Raw genomic sequence first — 25,667 nt, 5'->3', positions numbered from 1 at the left:
TTTTTAATATTAAATGATATCATAAATAATTGATTGAGTTTTTAACCAAATCAAGCGAGCTGATTGACGGCATGAATGTCCAGGTTTTACATGTTTTTATTATTTAATATAAAATAATAAATAATTGCAAATCTTATCCTTATAAAAGGAAAGCCTTGCCAAAGAAATCTTGAAAAAAAAGGGTTTGGCTTTGGTTAAAAAGAGCAACGATTCTATGAAGGGTAAAATCAAAGAGTGATAGAGCAAATCAATGTGATTGACTGGGCAGTGAAGTGAAGAAGGGACTTTATTGTCTTCCTCAGCTTTCTTGCCGAGAAAGGAGCGTCCGAGACATCTTTATCTGATGAGCCGGTCCCTGTAGGTGGCTGGTTGCTATGTTACATCTTGTCAAGATGTCAAATCCATCGGGTACTTTTTTTTTCCCTTTCTTTTTTGTCTTCTGGGCTATTATTTAATCAAAAAATCAAAGGCCTCCTCTTGTTTTCTTGCCAGATGGAGACTAGGAATAGCCATGGCCATCACATTTCTCAGCGACTCTCCCTCTCATTAATTTCCCTTGGTTCTTTCTTTTTATTACCTGTTTATAGTTTGATACAGTTTTTTTTTTTTATTTAAAAAAAGGGTACCTGATTGTCCTGCATGCATGCCCCATTGGACTAGTTCCTTGGACCATGGCTGCATTATGAGTGGACACCAATGCATCCAAGAATGTTTTACTTACCGTTGGTTATTGCAACATGATTATCCATGGTTATTACCCTTCTCTTTGTTCTTACTCTTTGGATCTGTCATTGTTGGTGCAGCTTTTTGTAAATTGCTGAATGACAAATTTGAAATGGAGCTTCCATTTTCAATAAAAGAGATTGAACTCCAATTCCTTCCAACCTGACAAGGTTCTTGGCAAAAGAAAAAGGGTTGGTTGTATTATCTTGGCTTGGTTCTGATGATTTTCTGTCCGTTCAAGTTTCCATGATCATGGAACTTGAACGTAAAAAATGTACAATGATCAAAATGCATGGAAACTTCAAATTCAAATGTTACTTAAGAACTCTTAGGATCCCAATTCCCTGTGCCAGGAATCTGATTGCATTTCAAAGATCTGAGAAGCCCCTTTCTGGAAATCTGACTTTGGACATCAACAACCTCCCAACTTTGCTTCACCAGTAGCTATCATTGTGTGTTTCGGACAGGGATTGCACCTACAAGGTGGACGGGCCTTGCTTGACCAGTAGCTATCATTGTGTGTTTCAGACAGGGATTGCGCACCTACAAACTGTCCATGAGGGCCTGTGTGCCCAGAAAAGAGCCAGAGGGATCGAATGTGAACTCGAGTTTTTACATTCCATTGTTTCAAGAATGAGTAAAAGCCCAAACAAAATTGCTTCCTATTTCACACAAAACTTGTACAACTTTCAACTGTTTAAAACCCTTAGCAAACCACACCATAAATACACTACCCCGGCCAGATGATATTATATTCAAGTAAAGCTTACTGAGGTGGTAAGACAAATCGCCCCCACTCTCTTTTACTTTTTGTTAAGCAGGTGAGCAAGGTTGCGAAGTTCCTCAAATGCATGCATTGTTTCTGCATCAAATCCTCCAGCAAACTGCATAAGGCAAGAAAAAAATCATTAACTTTTGCTATGCATTGTTTTTCTTTCCCCTTCATAAACATTATTTAAGATGTCTGGGCAGAGAAAAGTTGATTTTTCCTGTGCAAACCATGCTGCCTTGAAAAATATTAGTTACTTTACCCCATCTCTATGTTCGTAATAAATGTCAACCAAACCAAACAGTTGAGTTCAAGAATCTCACTCTGAGAGATACTTTTCTTTCTGGTACAAAAAGTGATCTTGTTGGTGCAATAAATCAAGATGAAATAAAATGAACAGCCACAAAATTGCTTATCTACAAACCTGATGGATTCTGAAAGCAAATCTGACCCCTTGAAGTAGCATATAGTCCAGAGCAGGGTCTTTCTCTAGTGCTGCTGCCTTAGACTGGATTTCTGTAGCTACCCTCTTCATGTACTTCTTTGCCAACTTAACTGAGCCAAACTTTATCTACAACACGAGTTGTTGATTAATTGCCATGTGAAGGTCATTGAAAAATACTTGATGGAAATGCAGCATAAAATTGGCAGTAAGGGTTGTACCTAGAAAATTTCTAGGAAGTATTCAAGAATTACAAGAAGCTTACAATCACATGGATGTCCAGCTTAAACAGAAGTACAAAATCTTAAACCTTTTCATTTCCTCAACTCTACTGGTTAATCCAAAAGCCATCATTTTCGAATGTATCAGTTGTTTTCCATTGTTCACCTCTTAGTCATCTGTATGTCCAGTTTTAACAAAAAGTGCAACTTTTCAATTCCTCGAACTCTAAAGCTTAATCCAAAAGCCATCCTTTTGAAATAACCATTGGTCGTTGTTAATTGTTCGCTTCTTAGTACTGTATTGCCATCTCCTCCAAAGGAAGATGGACCAGATTTTATTCCTTCTTTTCTTGTGTCCAGATCTTGTAATGTTTAACTTGTAAACTAACTAGTGAAGAATGAAATGAGAACGTCATGGCTTACCTTGCTAATAATTCCGTTGTCAAGCATCCAATCTGAGGGAATTTGGAATTCTTTGCAATTACGCATCAAAGACTCTCTTGTTCGTAGAAGGTTATAAACAGTGCGTTCCATCCTGCAGGGTGTATCAAATTAATATACACGGAGACAAATTATTTCAGGATAAAACATTAGCAGATGGCAAAATTTCAGGTTCTTACTTCTCAGACAAAGCAACCATTTTCTTTAGTGCAATGTCACAAGGAACTCTGGGATCATTCTTGTAATATGATACTTCAGATTCCAACTTCTTAAGATCACTATACCCAAACGCTGCTTCTCTCAATGTGTCAGCTTTCTTTTCTGGCCAGTCAAAGTGCTTCAGGACTGCCCTTTCATCCACCTTCACGTAAATGAAAGCACCATGAGGATGATATAACATCTTTTTGTCATCCATATATACTATTTTCCCTTGTGAATTTATCTCCTTATAAGTATGGATACCGTGGTGAGTAGCAAAGTTTCTACTTTAAATTCCATGTCATTTGGATTTTTAACGTAATTCTAAACCATAAAATCTTCAAGATTACATCATAAACATGCTGCAAATAGGGTGTAATATTAGTTTTTTAGTCATTAAAGCATTTGAAATATTCTTGCTAACATGCTTTTCTCATCGCCTATGACTAAAACCCAAAGGAAAAAAAATTGTCGACTCCGACAATGTTTCTAACCACGAAAAAAACTTACAAGAAAGCCAAGTTCATCATCAAGCCACTTCACAAATGCCACAACATCTTCGATGTCTCGGTAAACAGCACCATTGACCTCTCTGATCAGTGAATTGACAAATTCCCCTTGAGTTTCAACATCTGCCTTGATCTGAGGAAAACAAAACAGAATTACTACTAAGCATTTGAACTTCTTTTACAGCACAAAAATGTCAAAAATATACGTTTTTGGACTCCATCTGATAATAGTTATAAAGAAGTGAAAACTTGCATCCTCACAATAGCAAATCCAATCCCAGAAAGCTTTAAGCATACAAGCTTTCATTTCTTTACTCTGTCTTCATGGTAAAATAAAAAAAAGCAGTTATCTTTTAACACATTGCAAGCAAGCTATTCAATAACAACACTTGTAGTTGACCTTTGGATAAGAAGTAAGATTTCACTTACAGCAATCAAATGTGATGATCGGTTTTCAATTTCACCAATCATGTTGCTCCGAACATTTGCAACACCTGAGGCATCACAGATTCCTCCATTTGAAGACTCCTTTCTTGAGTCTCTCTTCATCAATGAATGGTAAAACTCTACGACTTGAGGTGCTCGCTGCACCACTCCTGCAGTAGTGTTCTTCACTGAGAACTTTGGAGGTGGTGGTGGAGGAGGAGGTGGTGGAGGCAGTGGTGGGAGTGAAACTTGAGCCGAACCTTCCTCTTTAGGTCCAGAAACAGAACATGAGGGTCTTGGTGGGGGATTTGGAACACGCAAAGCCCTTTTCTCAACATCTAATGGACCTAAAATTTTTTTGGTCTCTTGGCAGTATGCAAGGATTTGAGGTCTTTGAATTATATCAAACTCATACTTTTCAGAACTTACAAGCTCTACTTCATTTTCCATTTCTTTTATACACATAAAACCATCAGATTGCCTTCTCCTATTCGGTACCAACTCCTCTATACAGAACTTTGATCCACTTATAGAGTGTCTTCTTCTTGGACTTCTCCCATCTTCCGATTGCACCCAATTTTTATCTTGGCATTCTAAGTTTGGCACGTCTTCATCAGTAATAGGCCATTTCTTCAACTTTTTAATCAAATTTAATCTCCTTTTACTATTATATTCCAAGCAGTCACTACTCTGGCAAGACATTAAGCCAGCAGATTCGTCACTCCTCTCTACCGATTTGGGGCTTGAGGACTTATCTGAATTCATTGTTGAGCATGAATTACGCAATTCATCTCTTAAACATGAATTGACCCACCTCAGATAGGCTAGCTCCTCAACCTCATTTAGTCTGCTCATCTGTAGACCCTCAACTTGTTTGCACAAATCTTCATTTGTGTGCCTTAGCAAAGATGCCTCAGCCTTAATTTTTGCAACAATGTCACTCTGATAAAATTCAAGAGAGAGTTCAGTAGTGGAACCTGGCCAGTTATATTAAACTTAAGACTCTTAAGGCAAAAAGAAAAGAGATTATGATAGCACCAAATCAACATCATTGGTCCTCTGTTTGGTTTCTAATAAAAAAAGTAACTAATAATGGAAATAGACTACACCATGGATCAAAGAAGCCATTATCAAGACAAAATTAATCAATGCCAAAATAATAAAACATTGAAATTCTGTGCTTGCATTGAAGGTAATTGAGTGATAGAATCATATAAAACCCAAACAAATTAAATCATTAGATTAATCAATTTCATCTATTGATTTGCTCTACTTTGTTTTCTAGAAAAAAAATCAAATAAATTAACCACAGATTCTACCCCATTTATCTTAAACCATTATTCTTTTCAAGTCCCTAATACTGAAAGCTTCAAAATTTAAAAAACGAACTTCATTTTCTTTTCCACTATAGCATTTTCTCATCAAGCAAACAAAGCATCCAAAACTAGAGGAACGGGAGTTGATTTTTACCTCAGAAGCCTTGGCAAGGGAAGGTTTTTGAGACTCCATAGAAGAGAGTTTGCAAGCAAGATTCCTCTTATCCATCTGCAGCTCCTTATTCAACCTCCTCAATTCCACAACTTCCATTTCAAGATTCCCCAATGAACTCTCATGCCCTTCCCTTTTCAATACCTCTTCGTTTCTCTTCTGTGAAATCAAACACAACTCGTTCACTTGTTCACAAAGACCACTTTTTTCAGACTCCAAAACCCCAATTCTCTTACAAAGCTCATCCACCTCATTTTTTCTTGCTTCAAGTTCCCTTTCAATATCAACTACTCTCCCATTCCTCTTAAGCTCTGATAACTCTGCTTGCAACTTAAACTCCCTTTCTTTTGATTCTTGAAGCAAGCTCCTTAATTGGTCTAATTCCACAAACAAATCTCTTGACCCTGAAGATTGTCTCCTGTGATTACCCTGGTAGGCATGTGGGTGTATCTGGCTTCCTGTAACTGAGCAAGATAAATCACCAATGAGTGATCTTTTCACTCTTGAATGAGAATTCACAAGGAGGTTCTTTTGGTTTGTAATATCTGAACTTGCTAATGGAAGTTTCTTGGTTGTTACTGTGATTGTTTGTGTTTTGGTTTTTTTATCAGCCGTGAAGCCTTTCACTATATGTGAACCCCATGAAGACTTGATCTTTGAAGCATTGTTGTTGCTGTTTCCTTTAGTGTTTTGTGACTTTGGTGCTTGGTTTTGATCAGCAAATCTTGTTGCTTTTGTTTTAGTTTCAACTGGGTTTTCTTCTCTCATTTTGTTGAACAAAAATTGATCAAACTTTCTCCTCTATAAAACGAACATGAAAAACAAAAGGGTTTTGATCATTCAAGCTAAAAAGAATCAAAACCCGTAAGTTTTTGAAGCTCAAAAATGGGTTTTCTTCATCAAAGAAGCTAAGAAAGCTAAAAAATCAAAACAAGAACATGGGCTTGTCTTAAATGGAACAGAAAGCAGGAATTTGAATTTGAAGAGGAGCTGTTTGAATGGTAAAGTAAGCACTAAACGGTGCTAGAAATGAAAAAACAATGATTATAAATGGAAGCTCCGGTTTTCAAGATCAAGAACTGTTGGAGAGAGTGAAGAGCTATATTGTTGCAAGAAAAGGTGGCAGCTTTTTTTTATTGCAAGAATTTGAACGTTTGAAATTTGAATTTGTTTTTCTTCCAATAAAAAAACATTTTTTTATTATTATTATTGTTGTTAGGGTTTGAGGAGTACGAGGGAGAGTGTGCAAACTGCAACGGTCGTTTTCTGTATCATCTGGGGACCATATTCCACACGAGAGGGTATGGAAGACAAGTCAAAACATCAGTCCATATTAATGGGTCATTGCTTCTTAGCTGTTTGTCAATTCCCTCACCAAAGTTTAAAATAAAAATACCAGTAAAAATTAATTATAAGTTAGAGATGGTTACTTTTAGACAATCATAGCATGTTTCTTATGGTATTTTAAATTGATTTTTGTTAAAAATATATTAAAATAATATTTTTTTATTTTTAAAATTTATTTTGGATATCAACACATTAAAATAATTTAAAAAATATTAAATAAATTAATTTAAAAAAATTTAATTTTTTTGACAAACGATGTTCAAAACACAATACCAAACATATTTTTAGAGAGTTTGCCGCTATGGTTGAACCAAAATTGTGTAAATTTTTGAATTATTTTGTTTCAATGTTAAAAAATATCATTTTAATATGTTTTCAAATAAAAAATATTTTTGAAATAACACTTGTTTTTTAAGTAATTTTTGCTTGGAAATGCATTAAATAATACAAAAACACCAGAAAATTAATTTAAATTTTTTTTTCAAAATTCATAGCAAACAATATTTCAAAACACATTCTTAAAGTGTGTTTACTACTACAGTTAAACTGAAGTTTTCTAAATTTTTAAATTATTTTTTTTTATATTTTTTAATGCGCTAATATAAAAATAATTATTTAATATATTTCTAAATAAAATATATTTTTAAAAAACAACCGGTCTCGGAACACAAGTAACTCTGTTACAATTCTAAACATCTCGGAACACAAGTAACTTGGTAAGTTGGGCTCAAGGTAACCTTGAAGGCTCGAGATTTAGTTAACCTAGCTAAATTCTCAAGTCAATTTCAAGAAATTATACTGCCCGCTCTCATCATAATGGTGAAATCTATAAATAATTTTTTTTCATCATGAATCCATATGTAAAAAGACTACAACTCCTAACATATCTGATAATTTCTTACACCCTTAATTTCTCGTCAAGTGATTGGGAAGTGACCCGAAATCCGTGGAGCCAATTTCGGCCCTTGATGGACCTAAAGGACTTGATCCAAAACATTAATTCAACAGCCTAGATGAGAAAATATGGGCCAAATGCCGAGGGAAGCTGAAATGACACGACAATTACGCCGGTAACCCCGAAAATTTTAGCTACAAGATCACCTTTCCAATGGCCGGAGATATCCCTTCCCCAGCCAATATTAAAAACGGTCCTCAGAGAAGAATATTAAATTCTCCCAGATGAATGTCACAAAGGAGGTGTAAGATTATGGTGGTGCATATTCTCACAGAATATGCATCATCAAAATGCTTTTTTTTTTTCAAGACTTGTCAGAAAATGTCATTCCCCTGGCATCACTACCGAGCTTCTGGTTGCTATCAACACTCCATTTTCAGTACAGAAGCCTCAAAACATGGAATTCAATTAAAAAGGTATAGCAAAATATCATCACACCATTTTCAATCTTCCCTATCGGGTGCTCAGAGATGGATTCGTCCAACAGCTCACCAGATCAAAAACTGCCTCTCCAATGGACTGACAGGACTGAACCTGGCATAAACTTAAAAAACACAAAAAATCTAACCAGGTACCCGACAATTTTCACCGATAGTCATTACAAGCACACTGATAGTCCCTTTCAATGCAATGAAGCAGAGAAAAAGAAAATAAGAACACATGGAAAGACTTACGAACAACTAGGGAAACCCTGAAATTCAATCATGTATCATTAAAAGCCAAATAGAAAACAAAGGCATCGATGGCGAAGTTTAAACTTCCATTGGTAGCTGCAAGCCAGCAACTATGCAATTATTAATTAACAAATTTAAAAATAATACTGGTCACATGCATAAGCGAATAATCCTTCAAAACATGAGCAGTAAAAACATAACAGTGATCATTACACAAACAGCCTCCTCATTCCTTCTTTCCAATCCCATGAGACATGTTATAGATCCCTCGCCCCTGAAAAAAACATATAACATGTTCACAATTTGTCTTGTGGAAACCCAATGAGAAATTTGGCACCTACCTTTCAGAGACAGAAAAACATTAACAGAAGTTAGCATGTAAAAGAACAGACTAGACTACTCACAATAAGAAAAAGTGAGGTGGCTGCGAATGCTATTGGAATGGCAACAGAGGTAACCTTATCAAGAGGTCCCTTCAAATATGTGTGCTTGTGAATGCTTTGGAAATATTTCTGGTGCTCAACGAGCTTCTCCCTTGGTCGGAAAGGTGCTTCTGTTGTCATCCTTAAATTCCACATTCCGAAAAAAAAATAAAAAATTCCCAATCATTTTAAGCACAAACAACAAATCCATCATGCTTACACATAAACAATATCCACGATAACTTGAATAAGCACATGACCAAACAATATGGACCTAGCAAAAAAAAACAGGTTTTGATAACTGAAAGCCCAAACAAACAACAACCCAATTCACAGTAAGAGCAATATAATACTAATTGGGTAATTAAAGAAACAATCTTTACATAAATTAGATACTAATTAGGTGCTTAAAGAGGCAATCTTTACATCAAATTCTCAGATCTAAATGAAACTTATTTTTATTGAAAGTGCAAAGTGATCTAAATTCAGATAAAAAGATATAAAACAAACATCATAAGATCATAATCAAACCCTATAAGTCAAATTATAAAGCACCAAATTGAATAGAATCCGAAACCCTAGTTCTGGAATGAAAGACTGATTCAAAGAATCCCAGTGAGAAACAGTCAACTAAAAGGCCAAAAAGGTTAGGGTTTTGAGAGAAGATGTAGAAACGGATAGATTGAGGGGGGAAAGTCCTTACCTAGCTGAATGATGCTCAAGAAAATCTGGTTAGGGTTTGGATGCTGAGAGAGAGCAGAGAAGAGGAGGCTACAGAGAGTTGAGATGAGAGAACACGTTGAAGGTTAATTTGTGACTCTTTTTTGGTTTAAATTACACTTGGTGCCCCATATGTTTGTGCAATTACACTACTTTCCTATTTTGTTTTTGTTTTTTCTTTGTGCCCCCTAATATCATGATTTTATTGATTTTTTTTTAAATAGTGTATGTATTTTTTAGATTGATTTTTGAGGTATTTTTCGACAACTTTTCTTTTCTTTTTCATCAAATTTTACGAAAACACAAGATCACAAAATATTTTTTTTTGAAAAGTCTAGTATGAAGCTATTTTACAAATAATAAATATTAAAGAAAAATGAATTCCGAAATTCATCAATTTCTAAATTAATCCCAAAATTTAAATTGTAGTGATTGTTTGATCCCCAATTACAATTTAAAGACTCATTTACTTTTAATTTATTGCTAGTTGAGAGAGTTAATATAGAAAACCTGCGAACCAACCGAATTTTAAGCTGAATTAAAAAGGATATGCAAATAATCAGTTCAAATTGACTCGATTACTCACGAGTTCACTCAATAACCAATTAACTCATGCTCTTTTTCTTATTACTATTACATTTTCTTGTAAAACAGTATCCAAAATAGAATTCTTCTATCCATTATACGTCAAATGAAAATTTCCCTTCAATCATTACTGTTTTTTTTTCTTTTCTTTTCCTTTTCTCCTTTCTTGCTCCTTAGGGTTAGACATAATGGAGTTCGGAACATCTTGACCTCCTCCTTCAGATATACAAGCACTGGAAAATACTTTTCCAGGCACGTTCAATCTGTTACACCGCAACACTTCTTTCTGAAGAGCTTATGACACTCCAATTTCATCCATTTCTAGAAATTGACCGCCACCATAAACTGCTTATCTGGGACCAGGACCATTCGTTTCTACAAATGCAGTAAATAGCCATGGAATTTTTGTTTTTCCTTTGAGATATTAAACATCCAGATTGCAAGTATGATTCTTGCACTGCTAATTATCACCAGCACAACACATGCGGACCCTGACAAGAACTCAGAAGAAATGGAGCTAAAATTAAGCTCAAAGGTAAAACTCGACAATAACATAACATGCGTCTTCGATTTCCCAAAAGGCACAAAAAGACAGCTCGCGCTCCTCTATCACCTTGAACCACAAAAATTCAACACCTACTGCAATTAACTTGTATTACACAGGTATTCTCTCAAAGATTCATCGATTTAGGCAGATTCAACATCTGAATCATCTAGACCTTCCCTATAAAGCTCAAAATCCTCAGGGCTCCATCTGCAAATTAAGTGAAGCTTGAAGGTGGCCGTCTTGGTTCCTAACAAGCGCTGAAAGAAGTAATACATCAGCCACGTGCCCTTTTTTAACCAGAAGAATGAAGAAATATTGAGCATGCTAGCTAGCTGGCAAAGTTTAAAGGTCATAACTAACCAGAATGCGAGCACACTCAGGGGACAGAGGCTTCCCCTCTTCACTGACAACAAAGTCTGAAACAAGTTCGATCACACCTGCAGACCAAGATTAATTTAATAACAGACCTCTGGTCTTATGTGTGCGTGTTTGTGAGCATGCAAGACACAGCATATAGTTGAAAGCAATTATGTACCCTTGTTCAACCGAACAGGCATTCCTTGCTTGCGCAAAAAGGGTTCCATCTCATGAGTAAACTGTTCGAGAGGTCCTTCCTTGAGTTCCACCTGAAAATCCAGTCACAAGTCAGGATGTTAGAAATATAGAACTTAAACATGGTACAGAAAAGTAGGTGATAGATCTATATGGCATCTAAACAAAGCATTTATAACTCGACAAAGATGAAATAAAATTTTTGACTGTTCTCAACTGAGAACCCCAAGTGGATGTTGACAAGGATGAGCTGAAAAATAAATTAAAGATCCATGGTGATCCTTTTCTTAGTCAATTACAAAAAGGGCACACAGACATTAATCATTATACATGTGTGCAAGTTTGTGTCTAGTTCTTTGATTCAACACAGCAAGGCATGGCTCAATCTATTCAAACAGCATGTAAGTCTACTACCAGACATAAAAGATCTCACATACTGTTTCTGTTGCAGTGGTTCCTGTCCTTGCAAAGTCGTATTCCTCGTATTCATTAAACAACCTGCAAAAAGACAACCAAGAACATTACCTCATGAAGAAGTGTTTTTATGATTGAATAGGTCTGTAGAATGTCGGCAATACAGCCAAATCCATCAAACTTATTTTTGAGTACAAGCTCCCAACAAAGAACTTGCACTGTTATATTATTATTGAGCAGCATAATGTTCCCCACTGCCCTGTTACATATGGCACTGCCTTACATATTGAGAAGCAAACCATGAATATGGTCCTTTTATCAAAAGCCACAAAACAATACATACTTAATTGCTATCATTTTCTTACTGGGCAAAATTAGATTTCCTCTTCTTTCCATTCCAATAATAACATAAATGAGAATTATTCAAGAAATTGAAGTTTCTTTCTACAACATCCAAAAGATGACCAGAATAACCCTGGTAACTGCAAGACACTAGGCTTTCTGTTTGGTTTACAAACAACCAAGGAGGGTAAAGGATGCAGCATATATCATGGTATGTACCAAGGTTACCTTTCAACTTCTTCTCTTGGCAAGTTGGTAAGAAAAAGTCCAGCATCACCACATAGAAGCTGAGAGAAAAAAAAAGATAAAGAAAAGGTAATTCACTAGAATTATTTATCAAAATAGAAGAATGCAGAAACTATGGGCTGTGTAGATGTTAATGCTACCTTAGAAACTTTGTGAAGACCTGGCCTGATTTCATCAGCAGCAGATCGACCAAGAGAAACCTGCATTACTTTGTTTGATCCAAGGAAGAATCTGAAAACCATAAACAGAACGTTGGTAAGGCACATAATCGTCAAGTGCTATAAAAGATGATAAGATGTTGAAGAGCCAAGTGCTGTTCAAAACAATTGAGTAAAAAATGTGGGGGGGGGGGGGGGGGGGGAGTACACTCGTCCCACCTAAACACGAGATGGCAAAGCAGAAAAAATAAGGTACTGATGACATGTGATTCACATATAGTTAAATAACATCCCCAAAACCACAAGGAGTCTCATTCAACAACCCAGAGGAGAATACAGTCACCAGTGGTTTGTTTTCCACTAAAATGAAATCAAAAACAAAAAAAGTGAATTTACCTGCTGGTCAACTTGTGCTGTTCTCTGAACTCCTTGAATTTGAGATTCCTCATGTTTTCAAAACTGAACACATATATAGAATTGTACTTCTCCACAGCATCCCTTATGGAATTCACTATAGACTCTTTATGCTCCCTCCCCTTCTTCTTTGTTTTTGATAATGTAACTGCATATCACACAATAAAACCTCTATAAATTACAAAATCTATCATCCATACTGCAAATTTTCCTCTTTTTTGAGCTCGAGAATTTTTTTTATCCCTTTTGCCAGAAGCAACATAAAACAAGAAATAACATACAGATTTTGTCTGCATAATTCGAATACAACCAGGCTAAACATCTTGTCCAACAATAACAATCCCTCAATCTCTTTACTTATCGCTATAATTCAAATTAAACAACAACAATTAAGCTCAAAATCCAAAATACTGAAACCCCAATTCAAAAACAAATAATATCAAAACAAGATTTAAATCCCACAATTACTGAACAAAATAAAACCTAAAACAACAAAATCTCAAAGACCAGTTTCTCTCATAGACTAAACTGCCCACAAAACACACAGACACAGTCATGTAAATGATCAAAGATGAGAAAAACAGAGCAAACCTGGCCTGTTACGCTTAGACTTAGGCATGGTTAGTTTACAAAAGGCGGCTCCTTAGCTACTTCAAGTGACAGAGAAGTCTATGAACGAGAAAGTGAACGAAAGATATGAGCTTTGCTTGCTTTGTATTAGGGTTTTAGACAGAAAGAGAAGATATTTTAAAGTGCAAAGCTGTAATATTATTAAAAGATCAAGGGTATTTGTGTCACAATAGAAAAGGCAATAATCTGGTGCTGATAATGTATATTCAAAACATACACCTGCACTTACGGTGTCCCTCCCCCTAAAAACTAAAGGGAACTGTAATAAAAGGACTTGAAAAACCCATCATTTTCGGCTAATTTTTTCTCCAAGAGAATGCGCTCCAAAGACAGAATTGCCTATTTCTATGATGGTAAGTGAAAAAGTTTTGACCTTTCTATGTCTTTTGTTTTTGTTTAAGCTGTTTTGATCTTTGCAATCAAGCATTCACTGATGTAGCATCCAAAATTTTCTTTGCAGTGTTTTTTTTATAACGAATTTATGAAGATTTATAAAGATGGGTTTTTGTTGATATAGGTGATGTGGGCAGTGTTTATTTTGGACCAAACCATCCAATGAAGCCACACAGACTTTGTATGACACACCATCTTGTTCTCTCTTATGAGCTACATAAGAAGATGGAAATTTATGTAAGTTAGATTAAAGATTTGAAATTTCTAGTATTTTTCTGTGTAGTTTTCTGGAAAAAAAAAATGACGTGGGGTGTTTTTGTTTATGTCGAATTTGTTATGCAGAGACCACACAAGGCATATCCTGTTGAGCTTGCTCAGTTTCATTCCGAGGATTATGTTGAATTTTTGCATCGGATTACGCCGGATACTCAGCACTTGTTCGCGGGGGAATTGGCTAGATGTATGGCTCTTTTGTTGTGAAATTTAGTTGAAGTTTTTCTTTTATTTGTGTTTTTAAGTATTTGTTGTTTTTGTTAGACGTGGAATGAGTTAGGGTTTATCGATGATTAGCTATGAAAGTGAATTTTGTTTAGGTGAAGAATGGGGGTGAAAGGATGTGGTTTTACCGCTGATAGAATGACTACTTGATTGTTCACGGAAAGGTCTAAATAATGTGTTTGACCTTGTGAAGTTTTTGGCTTGATTAGATATGAATGAAGTGATAGTAACTCGGTCAGCCTTTGAAATTGTTATGATTGATTTATTGCGTGATCTTTTTGGAATTTATTTTTATCTGAATATGATATTCCATCTTGAGTGCATTAAGATGTAACCGTGTGAAATTATCGCATGAACCCATTTATGGTCTTTTGAGGCCTTCTATTGGTGCTTTTGATTTGGTATGTTAAGTGACCATGTGTGGTTCACTTCCTAAGAAGGGAAAAGGCATCTTTACATGTTGGGATTTTGGGTGCTTTAAATCTTATTTTTAGGTTATTTTAGGTGTATCTGTGGATTTGGTAATTCTGATAGGCTATTGTAATGCTATTGTGTTTATATTACCCGATCTTCTTTTCACAGATAACCTTGGAGAAGATTGCCCTGTCTTTGAAAACTTATTTGAATTTTGTCAGATTTATGCTGGTGGAACTATAGGTAAATGAAAACAAGAGAAGACTGCTGTCATAGCATTGTTTGGTTTGACCATTTAGCTTTATTTACCATTCAACCTTAAATGCTGACTGACATTTTCTGACAGATGCTGCACATAGGTTGAACAATCAACTGTGTGACATTGCTATAAATTGGGCCGGTGGATTACATCATGCAAAAAAGTGCGGGGCATCTGGTTTTTGTTACATCAATGACCTGGTTTTGGGGATTTTGGAGCTTCTGAAACACCATGCTCGTGTTCTGTACATTGATATAGACGTTCATCATGGTGATGGTGTTGAAGAAGCCTTTTATTTCACTGACAGGTAGGGAAAGCTTATATTCTATTATGAATTTGGACTGGTAGTGGAATGGTAAAGCCATGAGAAATACAAAATTTTTGTTTATCATTTGACAGGGTGATGACTGTGAGTTTTCACAAGTATGGAGATATGTTCTTTCCTGGAACTGGTGATGTTAAGGTGATTATTTAATGCTTTTTCATTCTTTTATATTCCTAATGTAAAGCAACTGTATTTTTGTGTTTGTTACCTTATTCTGTTTTCATACAAAGCGTTGCTGGTTACTCTACTCCTGGCTTTATCTTTTTCTTCTTTTCTTTTGAATGATGCAACATTATGTTTCTCCCACTCAAATTCAGTTTGTCTGCCCTGATATTTAGTGAAACAGGGATGCAACAACCTCAGAAATATTCTGCTGCCTCCTAATATTTTCCCTGGTTTCTATGAACCTTTTATCTATTGGTTTCTGAAATATCATTCTTGTTCCATACAAATCTTGTACCAAGTGAAATTGGAATAAAATACTGATATGGTTCTTATTGAAGGAACTAGGAGAAAGAGAAGGAAAATTTTATGCTATAAATGTTCCACTGAAAGATGGAATCGATGACACTAGCTTCACTCGACTATTTAAAACAGTAAGTTCAGATTTCAACCCGCCCACACACACAGACACAAAAACATGTAGCGAAGTATAATAATTTGCTTGATTATCTGTCATGCAGATCATTTCCAAGGTTGTAGAAACTTATCAGCCAGGTGCAATAGTTCTTCAATGTGGAGCAGATTCGTTGGCTGGGGACCGCTTGGGCTGCTTCAATCTTTCCATTGATGGTGCATATCTAATTGTAATTGTTACATTTCTTTTTCTTCCCTTGTGCATTTGTCCTAACACGGAGCAGTTATTTGCTTGTTCTGTTGTTGGTGCTGCATGAATGGTCTTAAGCCAGTTGGTGATGTATTAATTTGGTGTGCATTGTGATGTTTGTTGCAGGGCATGCAGAATGTGTTAGGTTTGTGAAGAAATTCAACTTGCCCTTGTTGGTATGTTCTTATTAGCTCCAATCCCTATTAGTAGTCTGCTCTTATGAAATGTCAAAGCTCACGAGAAGTTACTCCCCTGCAGGTTACAGGAGGTGGGGGATACACAAAAGAGAATGTTGCTCGATGTTGGACCGTTGAAACAGGAGTTCTTTTAGACACAGAACTGCCCAATGGTATGCTAATATAATCACTTCCTTTTTCTAATTGAAAGGAAAAACTGAGCATGGAAGATGAATTCTCACATATCACCCTCTGTGAAGAAATTGTAAACATAACTACATGATGTTCTGTGGTGAGTTGATGTGGAGTTCTTAGGTTATGTAGTGTTTCTGGGGTTGGGAAGTGGCATGTCATTAATAATATCATGTTATGAAAGTTTGCTTTCTTTTATTTTTTAATGCATATTATATACAATTTTGCATTTTTCGGTTAATGCATGCCATTAATCATGGTTGGCCTCATCTTCTACCCTTTCCATGCCATTTATCGTTAACCCTTCTCCCACTATACATCATAATTCATTAGCTCAGATTACTCTTTTCTAGCACCTGAATTTATTGTAATCCAATTTTCTTGCAGAGATTCCAGAAAACGAGTATATTAAATATTTTGCCCCTGATTATTCATTGAAAAGTCCTGGTGGACTCATGGTATGTAACTGCACTGAAACTCCCTGTGATTTCTGCATTCTTGCAGCCTTCCTAATATTTCTTCTTCTTTTTTGTTTGAGTGAGCAGGAGAACTTAAATAGCAAATCTTATCTTAGCACAATCAAAATGCAAGTACTAGAGAATCTTCGTTGCATCCAACATGCTCCAAGTGTACAGATGCAAGAGGTGAGTTAGATGCAAGTATTTTTTAAGTAGCTAAGCTAACCAATCAAAGATTCAATTAGTCAAATCTGCAGTGCTTTGCAAAAGGATTAAAGGAAACTAAACTAGCTATTTGTGCATGGGAAGTCATTAATTAGTTGACGATGACAATCATATCTGCAGGTACCTCCTGACTTCTTCATTCCCGATTTTGATGAAGATGAGCAAAACCCTGATGAGCGCATGGATCGTAAGTGGAATACTCAAAATTATGTGCTCTCACACTGATGGCTGCACACACGGTGGAGCACATTGGTGTCTCACACTAGTGCACTTTTTGCTCCTTTGAGTTTTTTGTTTTCTCATCTAGATGTTTTTCCCTGTTACTAATTTATCATGAATTCTCATTTCAGAGCATACCCAGGACAAGCAAATCCAACGTGACGATGAATATTATGAAGGTGACAATGATAACGACCACGCAGATGGCTCATGAACTTGAGCCATGCCGTTTTTTGTTTCCTTGGGAGGATGAACTTTTGACAGGAAAGGGAAGACGTAAAGATGTAAAGGGAAGGCCACATGGATGGTCTTGTTGTCTGTGCTTATGGATTATTTGTAAATTGTTGTTGCTCATTTGTAAAACTTCTCTGTGCATTCGCCCAAGTCAAAAGCCAGTGATTTCCTTGGGATAAATTGGGGCACACATGTAGCACTCAGTCCTCAAACACTCCAATTAAACTCTTCTAAGTCCATGCGAGGAATATACTTTTAACATCATTTGAAAAAGTTATAGTTTCTGTTGATGTACAGGCTAGTTTGAGAATACTTTTACCATCAAATAAAAAACTTAATAACCCTAGATTTTGACCCAATCAAAACTCAAGTTTCAATCAGTTAAACGAACGATGTTGTTTTTTATATTTTTTGGCTAAAAAAAAAGATCAATTGGGTTGATTCTTCTAATTTAAAATCTGGGTCTTGTCTTGATTTTTTGTTTGGGTTTTACAAGTAGTAGTAGGAGAACTTGACAGGTTACTCTTTGGGTCCAATAAATTGACTAGCCCTTAGATAAACATCCTATATTAATCCAAAGGCCCAAATGACAGACATCGGCTTCTATTGTGCAAACAGGCAGAACTGCTAGTTTGGATTTTGGTGCCACCACGATAAGTTCCTTGTAAAAGGTTGTCATCATTTTATGTCTCTTCCACAAGCACTGAAACAGTGAGTGAAACAAAACCTTAAAAAAGAACTCTCGACTTTATAGTATTTGAGCATTCTTCTCATGCTTCTTTGCTCCTGGGAGCTTTTGTAAGTTGCATTGGATTCTTGTCTAATTCTCTTGGTTATATTTTGTTTTTATTCACAAATTCAGATTATTGAAGGTCAATTTTCAGTGTATTATCGAAAAAGATCAACTTTGTATTATGATAATGTAATTTTTCAATCATAGGCAAAGCTAGGGAATCTTTTTTAGTGACTCCAAGATAGAGGTTTGCTTGGCTTGTGAGACTGTGGTGTGAATTGATAATATGGAGGTGATAATTATGACAAATGGGCAAAACGGTTTATCTGGTTTTGAAAGAAATGGGAACTTAAACTGTAATTGTAGCTGGAAACCATATTCTTCATGTGGGCCTTTGAATTCTTGGAGACCTCCGATTTTTGGTGTTCCATTGAAGAGCAAGCGTGGGAAAGCAATGAGAGTTGTTGGTTTAAGAGTTAAGGCATTGCAAAAAGACGAGTCTGATAATCGGTTGGTTGGTAGTGGTGGGGTTATTGAGAAAGAGTTTGAATTTAAACCATCTTTTGGTGAGTATTTGAAGGCTATGGAGTCTGTTAAGACTGGAAGAGAAAAGAACCAAGTACATAAGTCAAATAGTTCTAAGTTGAAGGATGATTTGGAGGGGAATGATGCGCCATTGTTGGAAAGAGATGAAAGGAGTGTAAAATTGAGGGGGTTTAAGGATCGAGTGAAGGTGTCCAAAGTCATGGAAAGTGATGAGTTTGGCGAGAATGCTAATAGACCCAGTGGTGAGGAAGATGTAGTTAACGCGGAGCTTGATTACAGAAGAGGAAGAATTAGAGAGTTCAATCATAATGTGGGTGGCAAAGAAAGTCATGCGCATGCTAATGTAAGAAGGAAGAGGGGAGGAGCTACAAGTAATGAGCGATGGTTGAGGAATGGCACCAGGAGCTCGAACTCAGACTTGGAGGACCTCAATTATAGGAGTTATAAGTTGAAGGGTGATTTAGAGGAGAGTGATGCCCCATCATCGGTAAGACATGAAAGCAGTGTGAATTTGAGGAGGTTTAACAATCAAGAAAAGGTGTCTGGAGTCATGGAAAGTGATGAGTTTGGTGACAATGGTGATGGATGCTCTGGTCAAGAAGATGTAGTTAATGCAGAGCTTAATTACAGAGGAGGTAGAATTAGAGAGTTCAATCATAAGGTGGGTGGCAAAGAAAGTCACGTTCATGCTAATGCAAGAAAGAAAATGGGAGGAGCTACAAGTGATGAGCGATGGTTGAGGAATAGAACCAGTAGCATGAATTCAGACTTGGAGGACCTCAATTATAGGAGTTATAAATTGAAGGGTGATTTAGAGGAGAGTGATGCCCCATCATCAGTAAGACATGAAAGCAATGTGGATTTGAGGAGGTTTAACAATCGAGAAAAGGTGTCTGGAGTCATGGAAAGTGATGAGTTTGGTGACAATGGTGATGGATGCTCTGGTCAAGAAGATGTAATTAATGTTGAGCTTGATTACAGAGGAGGTAGAATTAGAGAGTTCAATCATAAGGCGGGTGGAAAAGTAAGTGGTGTGCATGCTGATTTTAGAAGGAAAATGGGAGGGGCAACGAGTGATGGAAGATGGTTGAGGGATCATACTAGCAGCATGAATTCAGACTCGGAGGATTTCAATGAAACCAAGAGTATGAAGACTCAAATTGCACAACGAAGTCCTATGGTATTAGGTTATATTGAAAGCATTGACAGAACTATTGGCTTAAAAGAAAATCTTGCTCATGCTAAAGATTCCCTGGATATGTTCGGAATAAAGGGGAAAGCTTTTGAAAAAGAGAACATTGGTTCTGGAGTCAACAAAATGAATGGTGGACTTGTCAGGAATCGTAGTCAAGCTGATAAAATTACTGACAAGAGATATGTGCAGAAAAACAGATTATCAAGAAGAAGTGATCAGGCTTTTCTTGAAAGGGGCTATGGTGAGGATTTTGAAGTGGAAAGGGCTGCCTTCAAAAGCTTTGAGCAATCCAATGATGTTATCGGCAAGACAAAAGTTCCGATGTGGAAAATAGAGGAGAAGATTCAGAAGCTAGGAAACTGGTGTGTAATCTATACTCTTTTATATTCTCTCTTTTTTTCTTCATAAGCTCAAATGAACTTTAACTATCCTTTCATTATAACTAAGATTTTATTGGCATGTGTGTGCAAATTCTGTGTAGCTAAGCTATTTTGTATTTTGATCTATGCTGTGTAATTAATTGTACCAGTCTTCATGTAACAGAGCAAAGCAATCTGATTCATGTCAAAAGAAGCATTTCCAATACAATGTGTCCGTCCCTGTTTATTTTTCCAACTTTGTGTACTGATACCTGATAGATTTTTGAATTCATTGGAATCTGATTTGCCACTGTATCAAGTGGTCCAGAGATTAATGTGCCCCTTCTCCTCGCTCCATGTTTAGATTACAGTCACACCAAGCAGTTTTGTTGTGGTGGGACAGCCTTAGCCTTGGGGGGCAAGGGGTGCCGCTGGTTTCTTACCTGGTTTGTTCTTTCCAAAAAGCAGGACAGTTCATATAAAAGTAAACAAATTATGGAGGAACAAGTTGTTAAGAACCTTGTGAACACACAAGTTCTCTAACATTAAATATGTACATCTATCTTTTCTATGCCTCATTTGAACCAGTCTCATTCTTTGTATCTTTGATGTTTCATTTATCATGCCAAGTTGAAGTAGTTCATTTCGGCAGGTTAAATGGTGCTGATATTGATATGCCTGAGTGGATGTTCTCTAAGGCTATGCGTAGTGCTAGAGTTAAATATACAGATCATTCTGTATTGAGGATTATCCAGATATTGGGTAAATTGGGCAATTGGAGGCGAGTGCTACAAATTATCGAGTGGCTTAACATACGAGAACGCTATAAATCCCACAGGCTAAGGTAACATCTTCTCATCTTCTTTGCACTGCTGTTTGAATGCATGAACGGCAATACCTTTCTACAAGTTATCTTGATGCTTGGTAAATTTCAAAGATAATCTCTCAGAATTTCTTCCCATACAAAATCTAGATTGTTCTACATAATTGCTTAGATTGAACATCATCATACTGCAGGGTGAATCTCTGTCCTGTAAGGAAAGAGAAGCAGCCCACTTTAGTTCTTTGGAGTGTAGCTTTTTTGCAACATATATTCTTTTACCTTTTAACGTTGCAGAAAAAAATCTTGTTCTGTTTCTAAATATAGTTTTCATGGCTCGTATCACTCAATCCAAAATTTTATCCTCTCTTGAATTAGTTCACAAAATTGTAAATTTTGATTGGTAATTTTGGTAAATCATCATGTCTTGATACAGCCATGTTTACACAACTGCACTTCATGTACTTGGCAAGGCAAAAAGACCTGTGGAGGCACTTAATTTATTTCATGCAATGCAGGTAATGCTCAAGAATTTTCATCTGATGCCTTGCTCCTTTTTCATTAAATACAAGGTTATTTAATTGAACATTATAAAAGGAAATCCTCACTGATTTGTGTCATTGCTTCTTCTTCTTTTTTTCCCCTGTTCTCTCCAGCAAGAAATGTGTTTGTATCCTGACCTAGTAGCTTATCGTTCTATAGCTGTCACTCTCGGACAAGCAGGATATATGAAGGAACTTTTTGATGTAATAGATAGCATGCGATCTCCTCCCAAGAAGTTCAAATCTGGGGCACCTGGGAAGCGGGACCTAGGGTTGGAACCTGATCTTGTTGTCTACAATGCGGTTAGTGACACTTGGCAGTAAACTAGCTGTCTATATCTGGAAAACATTTGTCTGTAACCTCTGCACTATATTTTTTACTGCAAAACCCATATTGATGACTGTTAGTTGTCCCAAGCATGTCACATGTAATTAACTCTGCATGCATGTGTTTGTGGGCATGTGCTCAAAGTCAGCCTGAAATACGTGATAGTTCAAAACTGTTATCAAGGTAGAAGCTAATGTTATGGATATTTAAGAAATTGCTAAACCCAGTATCTTGCATCACCTTATGCTTATGCTGTATGACATAATAGCCCTCTGAAATTTTTGGATGACAAGTTCCTTTCACTGAATCTACTACACCTTTCCAAATGATACCCCTTAAGCTAAGTTCTGACTTATCTCTGTTATCTAAAAATCTAAAGTTTTTCTGCATGTTCTCTAGGTATGAACTGATCTTGTTATCAACAGATTAAACAATAAGCATGCTTTGTTAAATTTGAGATGACCTGAAAGGGTGCTTTGTGGTCCCTGTAACAGCAAAGTAAAATCGTTACTGTATATTGTTTCAAGAGGGCATATTTTCCGTAGTCTTAAGATCATTCTAAGAATTTCGACTATCTCATCCATTGCATCTCTTCCCACTAATTGTGTAACACCAAGGATGGACTTGTGCCATGACATGCTGATCATGCATTATCTATTTCCCTTGGCATATTCAATCAATCATCTGTGAATCATTTCAATTTACATAATGCATAAATGCAGCTATGATCATCCACGGCATTTTGACATTCCTTCTCTATGTAGGTCCTAAATGCTTGTGTTCGGCGAAAACAATGGGAAGGTGCATTTTGGGTCTTACAGCAGATGAAGGAAAAGGGTGTGCAACCTTCTACTGCAACGTATGGACTTGTTATGGAGGTAATAGCTGTTTTTACTATCCATGGTTCTTATCAATATTTCACATCAGCAGAACCCGTATCTTAGATTCTTAGCAATACGTTGTTGTAAGAGTTTATCATTGTTCTGATAAACAGCTAGTCATGTTTGCTGACTTGCTACTATGATTATCACTCCATATTTCAACTTTCATAGAGCTGTTCATAGAAATGATAAAAAGGTTTTCTGCCTCATACTTGAGCAGGTCATGCTTGCTTGTGGCAAGTACAACTTGGTTCATGAGTTCTTCAAAAAAGTTCAGAAGTCTTCCATTCCGAATGCCTTGGTATATAAAGGTGCTTGACTGATCTATCATTTCTTCCATTTGATTTTGTAGAACCTCATTTTGAAATCAAATTCTTGTTACATACAGTTCTTGTCAATACTTTTTGGAGAGAGGGTAAGACAGAAGAGGCTGTGTTGGCTGTTAAAGACATGGAAAGACGGGGAATTGTGGGTTCAGCTGCTCTTTATTATGATCTTGCACGCTGTCTCTGTACATCTGGAAGGTGTCAAGAAGCACTAGATCTGGTAATCATTTTATGCTTAATCTACTATGTTTCTGTTGTGCATGTATATTTAAAACTGAATCTAAAGAACACTGTATTCTAGCTAAACGATTCGCATGCATTGAATGGTGTGTTACTAATTAGTGTTAATGAGCACGGGGAGCTATATCACTGCAAAAGGCAGAAATCTGTGTATATTGATTACTGTTGCCTGCCCAGTGAAGTTTTCAGTTTATACTACTGTTGAATGTACAAAGAAAATGCATGTTTTGCAAGTGCATCTTTGGTTCAATTTGAGAGACTGAAGAAGCCTTGGGCTGCACAATTGGGGCCCTTTCCTAACTGCTGGGATGTCTCTTTGGGCATTTAATAGTTTGCAAGCTTTAAAGCTATATATTTTGTACACTCATTGATGCTTTTGTAGAACTCCATGATATAAACAAGTAGATTGCAACAGGTTTGGTGTCGCCTCAACTACCTACAATTTGTGTGCTTATTATTACCACTAGCTTTTCTTTGAACAAACAGTCCATCACAACCTCCTTTCATTTCACAGATTGAGAAAATATGCAAGGTTGCTAATAAGCCGCTCGTAGTAACTTACACTGGCTTAGTCCAAGCTTGTCTGGACTCTGGAAACATTCAAAACGCTGTGTACATCTTCAATCAAATGAGGAACTTTTGCCCCCCAAATCTTGTTACTTGCAACATAATGCTGAAAGCGTATCTAGAACATGGATTGTTTGAAGAAGCAAACGAGCTTTTCAACAAGATGTTAGACGATGGCAATCATATCAGCAGAAGATCTGATTACAAGTTTCGGGTAATTCCAGATATCTATACTTTCAACACCATGCTTGATGCAAGCATTGCAGAGAACAAGTGGGATGATTTTGAGTATGTTTATCAAAAGATGTTGCGCCATGGGTTCCACTTCAATGCAAACCGTCATCTTCGAATGGTACTGGATGCTTCTAGAGCTGGAAAGGTACTTCTCAAATCTATTGTGATTATTTGAAATTACACTTGTACGTGAACATATTATTGAAGTGGATGTTTATAGCATCCCCATAAAAATAACACTAGGCTGCCAAACTGCATCTACGTCCTGACTGAATAGCCTGATTCAAGGTGGTGCTATTATATGAGAACAGTCAAAAGCACTTGTAGGAATAAAATGGATGCCTTGTTGAATTCCTTAGGAGGGATGATAAGAACTTATCTTTGTAGTACACTTTGGACGCAATCTTCATAAAATGCTTCTAGGTAATTCATCTGTAGAAAATTCTGAAAATTTTAGGAAGTGTAAAATCTCAGAATTCAGAGTTATGGAAATCCAAATTTCTTGTCCTTATCCTCTTCAAATTTTAGATATAAACTGTCAAGAGAAATTGAAATTTCTCACTTTATCCTTTCAAGACTTCAGATTTAGTACAAAAGAATTGTTCATGACTATATTAATAAAAACAAAAATACATGTTGTATGTGTGTAGTGGCAACGATTAAACAGCATCAATAGTGTTCTTTTTGTTTCTAATCTTCAATTCAAGAGAAGTTACAAATTCCCATTGTGACTGCAGGGAGAAGTTTTGGAAATAACTTGGAAGCACTTGGCACAGGAAGATAGGATTCCTCCGCCGCCTCTTGTCAAAGAAAGATTTTGCATGATGCTTGAAAAAGAAGACTTCGATTCTGCTCTTGCTTGTATTACCACAAATTCTGCTGGAGAGTCTCAAGCATTCTGCAAAAGTGCCTGGTTGAATTTATTCGAAGAAAACGCTCAGCGGTTTAGAAAGGACACCCTCATGCGGCTAATGCATGAGGTGCGTGTGCTTGCTGCTCAAAGCAACTCGCCAAACCCTGTATTGCAAAATCTATTAATATCCTGTAGTGATTATAATAGGCCTCGTGTAAAGGTTCCTGGATTCAATCAAACATAGATTTTGTGTACAGTTAAATCATGAAAATCCTTGAAATCTTAATGGAATGCACTCATGCAGCTAGCAAACCAGCATGTCCTAGTAATGATGATAAGGTTTAGGGTGAGAATGAGTCTCGAAATTATTCGTCCTGAGAACGCTTCAAGACTATGTGGGCCAATTAAGGACTTTCTATCAGAATAAAGCTCCGCAATCTATAAAGAAACCACTGTCAAGGGCTTGGTGACCTACTACTATGCCATTAGATTAAAGGGACGAGCTTATGCTTGATGGAAGCAATTAAAAAGAAAGATGAAGGAGCATTTTTTTTTTCCATTCAGATACACTTAGACTTTTTACCAATGATTCCATACATTG

The 25,667-nt window shown here is 36.5% G+C and overlaps 5 protein-coding genes and 1 long non-coding RNA gene across 9 annotated transcripts; 3 read left to right on the top strand and 3 right to left on the bottom strand.

Moving 5' to 3' along the window:
• Positions 1-190: 190 nt before the first annotated feature.
• On the top strand, positions 191-3,035 carry LOC127905105 (uncharacterized). Its single transcript, XR_008058795.1, has 2 exons — positions 191-408; positions 804-3,035. It is a non-coding gene; the product is annotated as an uncharacterized LOC127905105 (long non-coding RNA).
• Positions 1,362-6,405, bottom strand: LOC7480385 (protein CHUP1, chloroplastic). The gene is made up of 7 exons (XM_002298978.4): positions 5,200-6,405; positions 3,733-4,671; positions 3,305-3,436; positions 2,776-2,957; positions 2,579-2,690; positions 1,917-2,063; positions 1,362-1,607 (listed from the first exon to the last, which is right to left on the bottom strand). The coding sequence occupies exons 1-7, from the start codon at positions 5,983-5,985 to the stop codon at positions 1,527-1,529; spliced, it is 2,379 nt and encodes a 792-aa protein (XP_002299014.3). The 5' UTR covers positions 5,986-6,405; the 3' UTR covers positions 1,362-1,526.
• A 1,801-nt stretch (positions 6,406-8,206) lies between these two features.
• Positions 8,207-9,485, bottom strand: LOC18096021 (uncharacterized). Its single transcript, XM_024602938.2, has 3 exons — positions 9,319-9,485; positions 8,598-8,757; positions 8,207-8,467 (listed from the first exon to the last, which is right to left on the bottom strand). Exons 2-3 carry the CDS (start codon positions 8,754-8,756, stop codon positions 8,420-8,422), a joined length of 207 nt encoding a protein of 68 aa, XP_024458706.1. The 5' UTR covers position 8,757; positions 9,319-9,485; the 3' UTR covers positions 8,207-8,419.
• Positions 9,486-10,425: 940 nt separating this feature from the next.
• On the bottom strand, positions 10,426-13,354 carry LOC7490756 (uncharacterized). The gene is made up of 8 exons (XM_002298976.4): positions 13,185-13,354; positions 12,576-12,741; positions 12,162-12,252; positions 12,004-12,062; positions 11,457-11,517; positions 11,003-11,093; positions 10,828-10,904; positions 10,426-10,724 (listed from the first exon to the last, which is right to left on the bottom strand). Exons 1-8 carry the CDS (start codon positions 13,210-13,212, stop codon positions 10,608-10,610), a joined length of 690 nt encoding a protein of 229 aa, XP_002299012.1. The 5' UTR covers positions 13,213-13,354; the 3' UTR covers positions 10,426-10,607.
• Positions 13,355-13,427: 73 nt separating this feature from the next.
• On the top strand, positions 13,428-17,715 carry LOC7490755 (histone deacetylase 9). Of its 2 annotated transcripts, none has more exons than XM_002300518.3 (14): positions 13,428-13,576; positions 13,741-13,853; positions 13,959-14,076; positions 14,697-14,771; positions 14,875-15,094; positions 15,187-15,250; positions 15,616-15,708; positions 15,796-15,904; positions 16,065-16,114; positions 16,197-16,287; positions 16,694-16,764; positions 16,852-16,950; positions 17,110-17,176; positions 17,340-17,715. In XM_002300518.3, the coding sequence occupies exons 1-14, from the start codon at positions 13,540-13,542 to the stop codon at positions 17,420-17,422; spliced, it is 1,290 nt and encodes a 429-aa protein (XP_002300554.1). In that variant the 5' UTR covers positions 13,428-13,539; the 3' UTR covers positions 17,423-17,715. The 2 variants fall into 2 exon arrangements, with proteins under 2 accessions (XP_002300554.1, XP_024446545.1); XM_024590777.2 differs by having other exon boundaries at positions 13,475-13,576; positions 13,684-13,853.
• A 358-nt stretch (positions 17,716-18,073) lies between these two features.
• LOC7490754 (pentatricopeptide repeat-containing protein At1g30610, chloroplastic) lies at positions 18,074-25,378 on the top strand. 3 transcript variants are annotated; one of them, XM_052446820.1, is made up of 10 exons: positions 18,074-19,240; positions 19,592-20,278; positions 20,928-21,119; positions 21,532-21,613; positions 21,752-21,940; positions 22,730-22,843; positions 23,067-23,157; positions 23,235-23,392; positions 23,927-24,358; positions 24,951-25,378. In XM_052446820.1, the coding sequence occupies exons 1-10, from the start codon at positions 18,462-18,464 to the stop codon at positions 25,308-25,310; spliced, it is 3,084 nt and encodes a 1,027-aa protein (XP_052302780.1). In that variant the 5' UTR covers positions 18,074-18,461; the 3' UTR covers positions 25,311-25,378. The 3 variants fall into 3 exon arrangements, with proteins under 3 accessions (XP_052302780.1, XP_024448142.1, XP_024448150.1); XM_024592382.2 differs by having other exon boundaries at positions 18,075-18,240; positions 18,383-20,278; XM_024592374.2 differs by having other exon boundaries at positions 18,074-20,278.
• Positions 25,379-25,667: the final 289 nt, after the last annotated feature.

Source organism: Populus trichocarpa, chromosome 1, assembly GCF_000002775.5.
Source record: "Populus trichocarpa isolate Nisqually-1 chromosome 1, P.trichocarpa_v4.1, whole genome shotgun sequence".
Taxonomy (NCBI): Eukaryota; Viridiplantae; Streptophyta; class Magnoliopsida; order Malpighiales; family Salicaceae; genus Populus; species Populus trichocarpa.
The sequence above is the reverse complement of the archived record's forward strand: the minus strand, read 5'-3'. Positions and strand labels throughout refer to the sequence as shown.